Here is a 13,785-nt window from a genome sequence, read left to right as displayed (position 1 = left end):
GTAAGTTAGCCGGAACACTAAACTAAATCTCTAGACAGATAGGGTGTTAAAATATGATGACAGTGATTTTCTTTGTTTAGGCAACTCCTAAAGAGATGATCTTTATAATTTATTTATTTATTTTTAGTAGGGTACTTTTAATCTTCCATGTGATATTTCTGACTTCTAAAGGGGGAAATATTAAATGATATGGGAGCACTTCTTCCATTTTGGATAGTAAACATTTACTAATAAGTACAGTGGGGAAGATGTTGAGTGTGTGTGTGTGTGTGTGTGTTTTTGTCAGCCTCCATCTTGAGGGAAAAGGAAGCAGATGAGAATGTGAGCGGAACAAAGTGGCAGTAAGGGACTTCCTCATGCATGCCTTGCCATTAGCTGCCTTGCATACCCCAGTTTTCCTCAGTACAGCAATGGCAGACTGACTTCTGTCTCTTTGACAGTGTTGCTGGCAGTCAAATTGCAAGCTAAGTCGAGCGGTGCAGGTTGTAAACCTGACACTTTAGGTCTTAGCCGGAGACTGCCAGGGAGCTAGTGCCGATGCTGCAGCGGGCCTTGTGTCCTTGAGGAGAAATCATACTTACCAACAGGGGTATAATACTCTCAACTCGGTTTTGCTTCTGGGGGCGGGTTGAAGAAGGCACTGTAGCAAAGGTATTCCTACCTTTGAAGGCACTGCTACCTGTAGTTTGGCAGGTAACTTCAGTCCAGGGCCCAGCAACTCTCTCTGTTCTTGGTTTCTACTGCAAGAGGTACTTGGGGCCTCAGGCAAGGACACTGATGCCCCTGCTGCTGCTGCTCCCTTTCCTCTGGTTTGGAGATGTCTCATCCGTGCTCCACTCACACCACATGTGCACAGGACAGGTTTGTGGCAAGTGGCTGGTGTCCTGTTGACTTTGTTGTGACAGCTTTGCCCTAATCAGGTGTGGAGAGCCACTTAGTGCCACTGTCTGTAGCAGCTCCTGGCCCTGCAACTTCCTCCCGTGGCTCCAGGTCAACCCCTTTTTTCCTGTAAGGAAGGCATAGAGCAAAGAGAGCACTGCAGGTCAAAACAGATTGGGAAAAGCTGTCAAGGATATCAAATGTTGCTGTACTACTTGCAAGATTAGCAGGAATGGGGCATGTTCTTTGGCAACCAAGTATAACAGTCAATGTACTGACTTGCTCTGCACTTAAGTATGTAAAGTGACTTCTTGAAAGACAGGCAGAGACCAAGAAAACCTGCAGCTTCACAACTTCCTTTGATTTTCCTCACACTGGGATGGACTACTGACTGAGAGCTAGCTAGGCTACTTCTGCCAAGACTTCTCTGTCCGAGCACAACCCTGCATGGCTCTTCAGGGCTCACTGGCACCTTGTCTCTGAGGAGGAAGCACTGGTGATGCTGCCCATGATGGATGTAGCATTTCCCATCTGGCTCTCCCCTGCCAGGTAGGGTAATGGCCGAGCTTACAGGTTGCAGCAGAAATCTCTGCCCGCACCTCTAACTTTTGTGAGCACGGCTGAAGCACTTGCAGAGGAGATGCAGTGTTTATCTCTTGAGAATACTGTTCTGTTTCCATGGCAGTAGACGGCTCAGTCCAGATTTGGGCAATCTTGTCTGCAAAGTGGTATGGAAAAAAAATCAGAGAGAAAAACTTGACTGCAACTGAATGAAGGCAGTCAAAATTAATCAAGCTTGCATACACTGAGGTTGTGTCTACTCTATGAGACTGCAGACATTATGAAGAAACCTCTTTGCTTCCTGCATAGCTAATGTATCTGATTTAAAATCAATCTCAGTGAGATTCTGCATGAGACTTCTGCCACTTGCACTCTAGGGGGTTGTCTTCTGACAGGAAAACTATAACTACTTGCAATGAGAAGATAAAACCATTGCAAAACATAATTATTTATTCTTGAATCAACAGTAGAGAATGATCTAGCTATTGTTACAAAATCTCTACAGTGATACAGTGGTGAATGAAATGGCTATTTCTTCAGGGATGCCTCAAAGATCATTAGTGCACACACCTTCAGAAGATAACTCATTAAAGTGGATCACTTGCCTTGCAGATATACTATGATCTCTTCCTAAAAATTGATGAAAGTAATGGAGTTTGTTAGTCACAGAAAGGGGGGAAAAGGGTAGATGAGTTAGGCTTCCAGTTGAGCTGTGAAGGAACAAAACTAGGTGGAGCAACATTGGACTCATCTGAAAAGTGGTGGTAGTCCTTTACCGTGTTTCCACTGATTTTGATGGCATCTGAAGAAGAGTTGTTTGACTTCCTCAGATAAATCATCATCATATACAGTTTATATATCAGATTTGAACTAATTTTAGGAGAAGATTCCTCAAAGCTAACTTCCAGTGAAACAAAACTGCTCCTAGAGAATTTTAGTAAGGGTTTCTATTCTTTTAAAAATATAAAATAGCTGTTCTGTATTGATAGATGGTAAGCAGTGTGTGTGCTGGATGATAGATATATATTTATTTTTGTAAATTATATTAAAGTGTTAAGGGTGTGTGTGTGTTTGAGTCAAATTATACCCAACTCAGACTTAAAAACTAAAGATTGCTTTAAGTTTATTTATTAGGTTGCTTGATGGTCCTTTTGGAGTATCCCTGCAATTAGGCTGTTTCTTCATACAGTCTTTGCCAATGAAACAAAAATGACAGATGTTGCAGCGCAAACTATGTTATAGATTTTTCTTCCTTTTCCTTCCTGTGGAGGCTGTACTAAAATAGATAATAAGGTATCTCTTCTGTTTAGACAGATTTAGATCTTTCAGGCCATGCTTTTCTGTAGCTGAAGAAAGCTCTCTGGCCTGTATCTTCTAGGGGACTGGGATTTTATTATTTATATCATAGTGCTGCCTAAAATGTGCAACAAGATGAGTCCATCATTATGCTGAATGCAAGTGTAATAACAGTTTTATTACTGATCTGTTCTTCAAAAGATTCAGTCAAGAAGAATGAGATGGGTAAAGAACAGAAAATTGCAGAAATGCTTGCATTTCCCAAAACTTTCATGAAGCTTGCATTCATGTCAGAAAACAAAAGTGAGACCCAGTGGACGTTAGCATATCTCTGTTGGCTCAGATAGTGATACTGCAGAAGATGCATGGCTTGAGCATTTCCCGGTCTCTCTGTGCTTTTTGATTCCAAATGGAAAGATCATCAACCCCTTTTGAATGATGGAAGCTTGTACACAAGAGCTCAAACTAGTTTGGAGGTGCTGTATTAATTTCCCTGTCCCTCTGGGCTCTATACACCTGACTAGATCATTTTAAGACTTTTTTTTTTTTTTTTTTTTTTTTTTTTTTCCCTGTCTCTGTGAATACATAGAGCACCTGGCAGAAGGTCAGTATGTGTATTTACGTTCTACATGAAGTAGAGTAAATGCCTGTTGAGGAGCACCACTGTTGTGAAAGTACTGCTGTCATTGTTTTACTGGTCTTTACAAGACCACAGTTTTGTTGGCAGGTGACAGTCCCTCAGAAGTGGCTGTGTTCTGACAGGTTACAGATGAGGAAATCACTAACTGTTAGCTGGAATTGAAGCAATATTTCAGGATAAATCAAAAATTTATTCTTGCTATTTCAGCATTTGGTCACCAAAAGATGTAAGTATGGACAGAGCCTCAGGCAATGCCTCCTCCACAAGCAGAATGTAATATCCCATGTTGCCAGAGAAAAACGTGCATCCCACAAATATGAATCAGCGCTGACAAAGCTACTTGAGTTACAGCAGAAACAGGTGAGTAATATTTCTTTCCACCATCTTGCATTACTAATACCTCTGACATTTGTAATCAAGGGGAGCCAAAGGGCAAGAATGAAAAAGTCAGTGGATTTCAGAGGTTTCTGGCACGACTAACATTTGGGCAAAGGGCATGTGGAATCCCCTTCTGCTTTGGAGGAATGGTGCCCACTCTGTCATCAAAAGTGAACGGCCACGGTTTCTAAGGGTCAAAGAAATGGTGCAGCTTGTTGTATCACTTGCTTACAAAGAGGGATGTGGCTTTGAAATCCTTGGGTCACCTGTGGAAGGAGTGGAGAAGAGGATGAGGATGTGCAAGCTGGGGTGCTCCAGGGTCTCAATCTGCAGCACAAGGGAAGAGGAGCACTTTTGAGGGACAGCATGTGTGGCTCACAGCTGTGCCAGGAGCCATGACTAACGTGTGGCTGGAGCTGAAGCTGCACAAGGCAGAATGGGCCCAACACCCCTTTCTTCTGACAGGAGAAATCTGAAGCCTACCTTAATGTATGGAAAACAGTAGACATTACTCCCCACCTCCAGGGAGCATAGGCTATGCTGTGCATTGCTAACTAGGTGATGCAATTAGTGCTCACCTGTTTTTCCAATGTGTCGTGTGGCTTCTCAGCAGACCCCAATCCATGTCCTCTAGCTTTTTCTTTCCTTAATAAACATAATGCAAAAATGATGACAACTTCCTGTTGGCTTTGTTTTCTTGTGGACTTTAATTACCCCATGGCTTTCTAATTATTGTTTCACAGACATTTACTTAACCTAAGCTTGTCCCCCTTACTCCCCCTTAAATTCTGAATAGTGATTCTGACTTATCAGCAGTATACTTGAATATAAAGTGGCTGTCACATTCTGCAAGATCTGGAATGAATTAGTATGTGTAATTGTAAATAGCAGGGATGATTATAAATAATAAGGGAAAATAGAAAAATAAGTAAAAGAAGCAAGGAGAAGCTTAATAAAATGTTAATGATGGTGAATATTTAAAATAATTAGTTCATTTATTTAATCATCAACTAAACTGATATAAATTGATTGTATTTTGGCTGTGTTGCACTGTCTTCATTATAATTCTCAATTATAAAATGGATTTCTTTGTTTCCCAGTTACAACACCATATGAAAAATAGGAAGTGGTGGCTTCTGCCTCATGTCCTCCTCCAGAAGGTAGCTGGAGAGGTTGACCTTCCTGAGCACCCCCTAGTCAACAGAGCTCCTCCAGAGTGTGGTTCAGAGCATGGCTGTGACTGGGGTATGCTCTATTTGCCCTGAAATCTATTTTTCTTTTCCATGTGTCTTTTTTTCCCCTGCCTTTGCTTTCCTTCCATTTACTCTTTTGTTGTTAGACAGCTGGTAATTCAATGACTTTGCTTTGCAGCACTCAAGCTTGCATGAATGACGATCACTACTAGTAACTAAAATGCTCATTTGGCTTGGGTTTCTGATAGCAGTCTTCACAGCTGATTTTATTGCTTTGTCAGTTAAAACAATAACGTAGGACCTTTCCTTTCAAACACCTATCAAGCAGGGAAAATTGGTTGTATATTGCTCAGTGTCACTCTGTTCTTCAAATAAAGTTCTGAATTTGGTGCTACAGAAACATTTCCACTAAACTTTTACATGAAAATGTTTGAGAGTTTGTGAATACATGCATTTATTGCTCCTCCATTTGTAGAAATATTTCATGGTAATCCTAACTCAGGAGGCACATTTCTTTTGTACATATGTTTCATACATTTCCACTTTTATTGGAAACTGAGGGGTGCCAAAATTCAGGTCAGTGTCTTGTGGGGTGTGAAATTAACTCGTAAATGTTACTATTATTGCCGATGTAGAATATTATCTTCTTATTCCATTATATCACTCAAGAAAATTTTGGCTCTGAAAAGTCAATATCTGACATAATTTCATCCTTCATTGAGAAATCTGCCACATGCTGAAAATGCAAGGAAGAACGACATAGAGAAATTAATAGCGTTATGTTTAGAAACAGACATGTTGTAGAATATGATGAACATTTTGATTTGACTGAAGGACTACCAGAGAGACCGCTCTTTTTCTTACCAATCAGAAAAATGTTTTTTTTCTCCATGGAATAATAATGACAATAAAATAATAATAAATCAACAAAACCACCCTGTGTTTAAGAAATCTGAAGCATAAACTATATATGGGCCTTTTCATGGCATGTGTATTACAGGGTATGACTGTAAAGTTTTGATTATGAGATGCCATCATTGTTAGTCTTTGGTTTGTGGTGGTTGTTTTTTTCATAGAGAGGAGTGTGTGTCCTGTAATGTGACTGGATGTGGGACTTGGCTTGGGCAGACAGTGGCAGTTCATGGGGAAGTCCTGGCATTGTGATGAAATAGTTTGCCTGGTGTTTTGGCAGCTACTGCCACCCTATGGCTTTCCATAATGGATGAATGCTGCAGAGCTGTAGTTGGTTCCATTTCTCCAGAAACCTCTTGTAGGCCAGAGAGACAACAATGCATATTCATTTTGCTCTGCTCTCTCCTTCTGCACGTCCCCTTTTCTCCAGAATCCTTTCTACAAAGAAAAGCAAGTATGGCGTGAGCAGTTCTACTTTGGCTCAGGGCGGGTGAGTCCTTTCCACTGGATTTACAGCTATGTAATTGAATATTAATTTTGGCTCCCAGGAGTTTTCACTAACTGATTATATTTGCCTTGGCAGGAAATATTCCAGCCTTTTTTTTTTTTTTTTTTTTTTTTTTTTTTTTTTTTTAAGGAACTTCAAAATGTACCTCTGGAGCAAGCTTCTGAAACTCATCTCAGAAAGTTGCTGCTGCTCTGGGAGTCTGCATTTACATCATGGATGCCACAGACGGACAGATCTGGGTTAAAGGAAGCTGGTCGAAGTGTGATGTTGTCCTCTGAGTATTGCTTCCAACATGGCTCTAACATGGAAGGGGGTGTTTCAGTACTGTTATTCCACTCCTTACCCTGCTTCATGCTAGGGAAAACCCTTGGTATGGAGGAAAAATGTTTTTTGCTGCTGTTTTTTGAGGAAGGAGCAAGAGGAATCATCTCTCCTCTTTCATATCTTCTGGGGCTGGACACTTCTTTCCCTTTCTAAGTCAGCTGAAACCAGACATCAGTTAAATAGGCTGTAGAAAATAACTCAGAGCACTTAGAGCCAGAGATTTCGGCATGGGCGTTTACAGTTCCTTCTACAGTATGGGGATGTCTCACCTTTAATCCAGTCTACAGTGGCCAGAGCCTATTGAGGGTAAAGAGCGCTCTGTGCATGTTGTCTGCCCTAGAAGCCGCATCCCATCTCCTGGAGCCACCTGCTCACCGTCTGCCCATGGTGCCTGAGGACCCTGGTGGCTGCGGGGTGCCAGGACCTTCTGCGGCCATCTCCTCCCTGCCCTCACCTGTAGCCGGGCGCTGCTTTTCCTCATTAAAATTAAAAACTAAATCAATAAAACAAAATACCGCTCGCAGCCCCCATCCCTTCTCGGCTGATCCCCTCAAGCGAACCAGAGTGTGCGGGGGGTGGCTGCCTTTTTGGGGGGGGGCGGCCGGGTTTTGTTTGCGCTGCCGCCTCCCCCCGCCCCGGGGAGGAGCCTGGGCCCCGCGTGGGGGCTGCGGGGGGGCTCCCGGGGCTCACAGCTCCCGGGGAGGCGCCGCTCGCTGCCCGTGTCCCCGCTGGCCGCCCGAGATGCTCTGCCGGCCGTGCCGGGGCGGCGGCGGCGGCCCGGGGAAGGGACGGAGGCGGGGGCTCGGGGGGGCCCGCTGGTATTCCCCTCGGAGTTGAGCCCGGAGGGAAGGCAGGACGAAAACAACAAGTAGTTGGCGCCGCGGGAGGAGGGGAGCCGCTTTCTGCCCCCTGGCTCAGGTACCGGAGGGGCAGGGAGGGGGGCGGTAGGGGCTGGGTGGGGGATCGGGAACGATGCCCTGCGTTTCCCGGCTCGTCCCCGAGATGCGTGGTTTCCCTGGGAAAGTGGCAGCCCTGGCTCCGCACGAACGGCTTTTCCAAGGGTGTGCCTGCTGCCCGAGCTGCTTCATCCCAGAAACCAATCCCTCCCTCCCTCCCTCCCGAAATAGATGGGGAGGGGGGAACAAACCTCCCACCCCTCTCTTTCTCTGTAGGAAGCTGCTCGGCTACCACAAGGCAGGTGCCCCCTCTCTGTTCCCCCAGCCCCGCGAGGAGCCGGGGGTGGTGGTGCTGGTGGTGGGCTGGGAGGCTGATCCTGCCCGGGGGGGAGCGCTGACAGCTCGCAGCTCGCCCCGGGGGGGGGGGGGGGGGCGCCCGGCGCCGGGCCCGGGGCGGCGGGGGCTGGGCTGGGCGGGGAGCGGCGCGGTGCTGCCGGGGGGGCTTCTCCCTCATCCCTCTCCCTCATCTCTCTCCTCTGTCCGCGTTGAAGGCGCAGAAGCTCGCCCCCCCGGACCCGCCCGCTCTGCCCCCTGCCCAGTCATGTCCCACCCGGAGCGATGGGGAAGCTCGAGGACAACGAGAGGGTGATCCTCAACGTGGGGGGCACGCGGCACGAGACCTACCGCAGCACCCTGAAGACCCTGCCGGGGACCCGCCTGGCCCTGCTCGCCTGCGAGTCCCGCAGCGAGTCCCCCGGCGCCGAGGAGCCGTCGCCGCCGCCCCCGCCTCCCCCCAACCCACCGCCCCTGGCCGGGGGCTGCCCGGAGCCCGGCAGCGGCTGCGGCCCCCGGATCGGGGGTGGCGGTGGGGTCAGCGAGTTCTTCTTCGACCGCCACCCGGGGGTCTTCGCCTATGTACTCAACTACTACCGCACAGGCAAGCTGCACTGCCCCGCCGACGTCTGCGGGCCGCTCTTCGAGGAGGAGCTGGCCTTCTGGGGCATCGACGAGACCGACGTGGAGCCCTGCTGCTGGATGACCTACCGCCAGCACCGCGACGCCGAGGAGGCGCTCGACATCTTCGAGGCGCCCGACCTGCTGACGGGCGAGCCGCCCCCCGACGGCGACGACGACGACCTGGCGGCCAAGAGGCTGGGCATCGAGGACGTGGGGGCTGCCGCCGGGGCCGCCGAAGGCAAGGGGGGCCGCTGGAAGCGGCTGCAGCCCCGCGTCTGGGCGCTCTTCGAGGACCCCTACTCCTCGCGGGCTGCCAGGGTAAGCGCCCTCGGACGGCGCTGCCGCCCCCAGTGGGGCCAGGGGACACCCTGCCCCTGCCTCCGTCCATGCCTCGGGCTGCTGGGGTGGATGGTGGGGATGCGGGGTGTCGAGGGGAAGCATGGCCTGCTTGGGGTGAGTGTGCGGAGGTGCAGCTCAGGTAGGCTGCCACCATGGGGTGTTGCTGGTGGTCTCCTCTGTGTCTGCAGGCGGTGAGGGGCTCCTTTCTGAGGGCCCCCGGAGCAGTGTGTGGGGTATGTGGGAGCCATCAGCCACAGGGCAGCCTTGGGTTTGTGGTGAGATGGTGGCAACTGTGCAAGGCCACCTTGGCCCTTCAGCATCCCTCTGTCAGTGCTGGTAGAGGGTCCGAGTTACATGGAGTGTGCATGACGGAGGGTCACCCTGACTGCCTGCACCAATTTCTCAGGGTCACCCTCACCGATCTGAGGCTGGCGGGTTGGGGAACAGAGGGTCTTAGTAAGCTTTCATTATTTAGGTAAGGAATTGAGCTTTTGATGCTACTTTCTGCACTGGAGTACGATCTGGATTTTAGTTTTGCCGGGTAGCTGCTGCTATCAGTGATGACGGGAGTTTGCTTTCTTAACCCTGGCTTTGGAGCAAACAAATAGTTTTAACTCCTTTGGGAGAAATACACAGCCGTGCCTCGAGTGTAGCTGTGGCAAAAGCAACCAGCAACAAATCCTCCCTGCGACACGTGAAAAGAACTTGTAATGGGAAACGTGCTTGCATTAAGAATAGCAGTTAAGTGTTTTGCGGTGTATTCACTGGGATTCCTTGTGAAGTGTTCAGACCTGAGTCTCATTCTGCAAAAAGTGCAGTCACAGCCGGTGCCATCTCCTGATTAACCATATCCATTTCATGGCAAGCTCATAAATGCGAGCGTAAGCGTGTGGCTCACTCATTTCTTGAGTTGCACCTTACGGCCTGATGCAGGTTCTGTGAAACTTGGCAACCCCTGTGCACTTAGTGGGATAGGAAAACAGAAAGCAGCGTCCTCGTAGTTATTACTGTCGTTTGCAGAGTGCCAGCACTGTTAATGTTTTCAGTGTCCAACAATTTGTTTTCCTTTGGCAGCTGGCTCCAGCTGATAGTTGAAGTATGTTTTTAATATGGGAGTAGTTCTGAAGATGCTTCTGGGAGTTTTTTCTGCTTTTGCTCATTAACGACACGCACGTGTTGCTCACATCTTCGCTGCCGGAACTCCACAGCTCCTTTTGCTGTCAGTTACCTGACAAAACAGCAGCGTGCAGCGGTCCCGCTGCAGCCTGTCTGTCACCGCTACTTCTGTCAAAGTTGCTGACGGCAGCGAGCCTGCAGCTGTTACGCTACGGAGCCTTCTGGGGCACTGATGAGCCTGAAGTAAATGTTATGTGGAAGGTACCAGGAGAAATATGAGGGTAGGGTGCTGGTTGCCATTACACCCCAAAATCAGAGCCGCCACTTCTGCTTTCAGCCCGCTTCGGTCCACCCCGGCAGAACCTGTAGGCAAGGTTGCCCAGTTTCCCATCTGTGCTGGACCATCAGTGGGTCAGCTAAGACATCTCAAATTTGGAAATGAGCACTAACTAAGTTAATGTCGTAGTGTAAGACTAGCAGTACTGATCTCCTAAAAACTGTTTTTAAACATTGTATTCTGGTTTCTACCACAGGCAGCCTCAGAGCTGTAGCAACATTGTCTAAATTGGTGTTTTAATTCTCTTCTTCAATGCTGCTACTCTGTATAGTGATATTTCCAGTAGGAAGACAACTTGCAGAATCCTGGCAAGTTTTAAAGCATAAAGCACCTTTGCACTTAGGGACTGGCATACACCTGGTGCTCACACCCGAACGCATAGCAGTTGAGGTGATGGGAAGCTCAGCGTGGAACTGAGATGTTATTGTCAGTTCAACATTTTCCCACACCTGAGAGAGAGAGGAGAGAGAGAGAGAAAGAGACGTTATTTTCTGAGCATTCTGGCAAATGCCAGCATATTGTTGTGTGTCAGCTGAAATGATGACTAACTCTAAAAATATTTGGGTGAAATCCTGGCCTTACTGAAAGCAAGAAAAACTCTGTGAACATCAATCTTGTCTCACAGTGTTAGCAACTGACTCATGCACTGCTGGGATTATGGTGAGACTGCTTAGTGGTAAACTTTCTTAGTAACTGTGGTAATTATTTATTTATTTATTTTGTTAAAGCATTGCTGCCTGATTTAACTTCCACGATCTCCATTCTGGGAAATATGATGTTGATTAAAAACTGGATATTTGTTATTAATGAAATGGTACTTAATATTTCTGATTTTCTTTATCCTAAACTGTGATCTCTAAAAATAGAAATTTATAGAAATTCAAATATAAGTTGCCATGGTAACCTATTGGGGGATAGTGCACGCACAAGATTATTCTAGCAAGACCATCCAATGGTGTTATATAAATAGAGAAACTAGATTGTTGACAAAAAGGCTTGCTTCATTGGAGATTAAAAAAAAATCAACTTTAATGTGTGCAGTTTGTTAATCAGTTAGTGACATCTACTAGATTTTTTTTTTTTTTTTTTGTACATATTTAAAATGTATTACACTTATATACAATTGCTGTGAAACCTGCAACTCTTTACTTTTATCTCAAGTTCAGGAGTTATTTTTGAATATTATTTATGTTTTCATTTTATCATTTTGGGTTTCATAGTCTGTGAATTGTAATTAAAAGGTATAGTGGCACTCCTTTCACTCCAGGCTTAATAGAGCTATCATTCACAAACTTCTATCTGACAGAACGCTGTTATGTAGGTGCAGAGATGCTGGCGTAAGATACTGTCACAGAAGAAGATGCATTGGGCAAATAAATCTTCCCGTGTATTGGTTTAAGCAGATCTGAAGCAGATCCTTATCCGATTCTTACCTCAGTCATGTGAACTGAGTGTGACTAGTTAACGCCTGTAGACTGTTTTGGTATCCTTTGGCATCCCTTGCCTCAGAAGTACAAAGTATTCATTATGCTATAGTGCAAAGAAATGTCTAAATAGTTTGTAAGAAAGTATAAGAGCCATAATTAAGCACCGAGTTTGAAAGAGCGTCTGCAGATGCCCAGAGGGACCTAGAATGTCAGTGCCAGTCTCAGATATCATATTTCAAATTAATTAAGCTTTTAAGGCCTTTTACTGTTGAATAATAGTTGAAATATGGTGCTGCTTAAAGAAATGATTATCATTTGTCATTGATTTTTCCTAAGGATTATGGATTATTCATGTACTTAGTGCAGGAACTCACAGATGCCCTGGGGAATCACGATGCTCACAGCTGTCTGTCCGTCCCTCCGAGAAGCCTGTCCGTCTGTGTGCGGAGCTGGGACAGGGAAGCCAGGCTGGGTAGGGTGGTGGTGGCCTCTGGCTCATGGGCAGGTGCTTCCTGCTTGTCCTGTGTCGTGTTTGGTGGCTGAAGGGACCTGGCATAACCCCTGTGCTGCACCTTTCTTATCTGTCAGAAAGATCATCGTTATTTGGTTTACAAGGAAAGGATAAAAGCTAATTAGCATTCATATTTGTAAAGTTTGCTTGAGTATTCACTGAAATGCAAATAAAACCACGGAGAGCCTTGCGGTTTGGGAGTTATGCTCGCACCTTGCAAGTGTTCTTAAAAACACCGATCCTACAGCACTTCGTCGTGGTGTGGGGAAATGGACAGGAGCAGTAAGCAGCACTGCTGGCTGGAAATACAAAGTTCCTGTGTGCAGCTCTACACGGTGGAGTCACATCAGCAGAGGCTCATTGTAATGCCTCTGCTGGCCTCGATCATGCAGTGAGGTTATCTGTAGGAAGGGTCAGCTGAAATAAGTCAGGTGGGAGAGCGGGGAGAATATGGTTTTATGGATCCCCTCAACAACCTAAAGCCCCAGAAGTCATATTGGAGAGCATTCTTAGTAAAGGTAACATATATTAACTTGGTGGCTTGTGCACATTTTTTTCCAGGAAACTAGATACCTGTCATGTCCCAGGGTGGCTGAATTGCGTGGGTTATATTTAGGACTTTGGCTATTCATAATGCAAAACAGCTTTTATTTCTGGTGGAAGCAATGCTGCTGGGACAGTCTGATGGAGACACTGTAAGCGGAGTGGGGAGAATATGCTTAGCTCAGAATGTACATTTGTAGGTTAATAGTGAAGAGCAGAGTTCATTTGCTTTCTTAAAAATAGAAAAGCCATTTAATTTATAAGTGCAAGCCTTTACTCTCTATCTTTTATGCAAGAAGGAAAGCAAGTACACTTTAGATCTTACTCTTTAGTAATTCTTTAATTATGAAGACTTTTTCTATCTCAAAATGATTGTGGAAGTGTAGAAAGAAAATAGTAAAGAGTGGCAGAGAAACTGAAAAAGGGATTTCCTCTTGCCATCTTGATAATGAAAGTGATGTATTTATTTCTAAGTGGGAAAGGAGAGTCCATTATCTTAAACTGGCTAAAACCAGTGGTTCTGCTTAAAGCATTCAGCCTATGGGAGCTGTAGTTGCTTTTAAAGCCACAAGATTTGTGACAAAAATTGTGAGGCATCACTGTTATGGGTATTTGTATGCTCCATAGTGTGCACAGGATGACTAAATCACATTATAAGTCATTTTTATTAATTTATTTCTGGAATGCTGGCTGTTGAAAGACTTAATTTTAAATTGTTGCTTAATGAGTTACCTGCTCAACATGGGCTAGTTCGATCTACATTAAATTTAGTTGGTATCTGATGGCACTGATATATCGGTGAGGTAAAATCAGAAAGATTTCTGCCTCCCTAACTTCTCCTTTTTCCTCTACAGCTGTTCTGCCTGCTGCTGCTACTGTTTCCATGGAAACAAGCCAGCTCTTGGCTTCCTTTTTCCATTGAAAACAGCCTTCTCTCTGTCACTTATTAATCTCGGAGAAGCATTTTG

The 13,785-nt window shown here is 46.0% G+C and overlaps 1 protein-coding gene across 17 annotated transcripts in view; it reads left to right on the top strand.

The window, feature by feature from the left end:
* The first annotated feature begins 7,329 nt into the window (after positions 1-7,329).
* Positions 7,330-13,785, top strand: part of KCNC2 (potassium voltage-gated channel subfamily C member 2) — a 101,158-nt gene continuing 94,702 nt past the window's right edge. For 12 of the 17 annotated variants that reach the window (XM_035341180.1, XM_035341142.1, XM_035341162.1 and 9 more), the window contains exons 1-2: positions 7,331-7,609; positions 8,139-8,862. In XM_035341180.1, the coding sequence (XP_035197071.1) occupies positions 8,206-8,862 (657 nt within the window). In that variant the 5' untranslated portion in view covers positions 7,331-7,609; positions 8,139-8,205. Of the gene's footprint in view, positions 7,610-8,138; positions 8,863-13,785 lie in introns of all 17 variants that reach the window. The other 5 variants (XM_035341138.1, XM_035341066.1, XM_035341189.1 and 2 more) reach the window with 1 other exon arrangement.

This window comes from Oxyura jamaicensis, chromosome 1 (assembly GCF_011077185.1).
Source record: "Oxyura jamaicensis isolate SHBP4307 breed ruddy duck chromosome 1, BPBGC_Ojam_1.0, whole genome shotgun sequence".
In the NCBI taxonomy this organism is placed as follows: domain Eukaryota; kingdom Metazoa; phylum Chordata; class Aves; order Anseriformes; family Anatidae; genus Oxyura; species Oxyura jamaicensis.
Note: the sequence above shows the minus strand (reverse complement) of the source record. Positions and strands in the feature narration are given on the sequence as shown.